At 35.7% G+C, this 1,954-nt stretch overlaps 1 protein-coding gene across 1 annotated transcript; it reads right to left on the reverse strand.

Moving 5' to 3' along the window:
- Positions 1 to 768: 768 nt before the first annotated feature.
- LOC114192719 (ethylene-responsive transcription factor ERF098-like) lies at positions 769 to 1,679 on the reverse strand. The gene has a single exon (XM_028082512.2). The coding sequence runs from the start codon at positions 1,520 to 1,522 to the stop codon at positions 1,094 to 1,096; it is 429 nt and encodes a 142-aa protein (XP_027938313.1). The 5' UTR covers positions 1,523 to 1,679; the 3' UTR covers positions 769 to 1,093.
- Between the last annotated feature and the right edge of the window lie 275 nt (positions 1,680 to 1,954).

The raw sequence follows: 1,954 nt of genomic DNA on the forward strand, positions 1-1,954 counted from the left end.
TATTAGCAATTAAAATTAAGTAGTTTTATTTATGAAAAAATAGTGTTTTTTTTTTACCTAACGAAAAAAAGACAATACTTAAGTTAGTATTTAACATTTGTTGACAGATTTTATTACAGATTTGTTGACAGATTTAAACACAAACAATAAATTTTCGATGAATGAGTTTTGTACGAGTATTCTGTAACATAAAAAAATAGAAGGGTTAAATATGTTTTTGGTCCCTTAAGTTTCAGCGAATTTTGGAATTAGTCCCCCATCAAAACTTGATACCAATTTAATCCTTCATCTTTCAAAATGCGTGAATTTAGTCCTTTCAACCAACTTTTGTTAAGTTTATCTGACGTTTCAAGCACATTTCATGATAGTATTTAAGTTAAATTGAAGCAAAAATGTGTCAAACAGTGTAAATAATTTAAATACTATCATGACATGCGCTTGAAACGTCAGATAAACTTAACAAAATTTGGTTAAAAGGACTAAATTCATACATTTTGAAAGATGAAGGACTAAATTGGTCAAAAGTTTTGATGATGGATTAATTCCAAATTTCGCTGAAACTTGAGGGATCAAAAACATATTTAACCCAAAATAGAATGATGTATTTCAGACCTTTAAACAATATTTTGAAAAATTAACACATGATGATACAGTGAGTTCTAAAATTTAATTGGAAACCTGGTTTGTGCAAAAACAGAAGAAGAAATATTGACCAACAATTCTTTATACTCTTCAGATAAATTTTCATAAATAAATGCATACATTTTGTGAAGGAAGTTTCCGTCTTCATCCGACGCAATTCTACAGTGCAATTCGCAGATAAAATCATAGAATTATCCCGTACAGTAATGGCACATTAAGCTAAAAATAAAGGCACTACGTAATTAGTTAAAGTAGTTTATTCTTTTCCTCCACAAACAGAAACTTGTAAAAACACAGGTAATGAAGGCTATAGTAATATTTGGTTGTTTCTTGATCTGAAGAGATATCATATTCACTTTAGTTAATACTATATAGTTGTTAATGGAGGAAAAAGAAAAAGAGCAGAGAAATTATGGTGGAGTAGAGTAGAGTAGAGTAGAGTGGTATAGTACTATTCTCCCTTCTTTTTCTTCTTGTGCTCCTCTGACTGACCAAGAAGATCCTCCAACACCTTATCATCCAAACAAGGAATCTCGAAAACAGGCCTATGATATGCGCCAGAAGAAGAAGCGCTTCCACCACCGTGAGAAGAGGAGGAAGAGGGTGGTGCTAAATGAGGTGGATAAGGTGGTGAACCCCTTATTTGAGAATAGTACTCACTAGGAAAATTCAGAATAGCAAGATGACCCCTCAAGTTAAACGCTGCGCGATCATAAGCTCTAGCAGCTTCTTCAGCGGTGTCAAATGTCCCCAACCACAGCCTCGACCCTTGCTTCGACGGATCCCTTATCTCCGCCGCGTACTTCCCCCACGGCCGCCGCCGCACGCCACGGTACCGCACTTCTTCCTTGCCCTGCTTCCCCTTCTGGTTCTCCTCCATGTTCTTCTTCTTCGACTTAATTGTCGTGAACTTTTCTATTTTGACCTAGCTAGGTACTTGTTAGCGTTATTAGCGTTACTGGGTGGTGAGTTTGTACGGTGTGAGGTTTGTGAATGCCTTAGATGCTTATATAAATAGTGTGTGCGTGAAAATGTGTCAAATCTGAGGAAAATAGTGATTTGTTCTTTATCTCAATCTAGGAACGTACATTGACCAAGATTTGTTTCGAAGAAGGTTCTGTATTTTAAATAGAAGTGTATAAATTCGATTCTTCGACTATGTCGATGTTTTCGCACGACCATGGTAGATGTGGAGATGGTGCAAATCTTCCTCATCAATTTGCAACTAGGCAAGGTCTTATTTCATAACGAGAATCATAGATTTTCTGCCACTGTGCATGCATAGTTGGATCCATTAGGAACACTGGATTTA

This window comes from Vigna unguiculata, chromosome 7, assembly GCF_037176805.1.
Source record: "Vigna unguiculata cultivar grain cowpea cultivar isolate G323 ecotype 2 chromosome 7, ASM3717680v1, whole genome shotgun sequence".
NCBI classification, from domain to species: domain Eukaryota; kingdom Viridiplantae; phylum Streptophyta; class Magnoliopsida; order Fabales; family Fabaceae; genus Vigna; species Vigna unguiculata.

Bases quoted from the DNA above. Each gene is read 5' to 3' on its own strand.
- LOC114192719 (XM_028082512.2), bottom strand. From the start codon at position 1,522: ATGGAGGAGAACCAGAAGGGGAAGCAGGGCAAGGAAGAAGTGCGGTAC.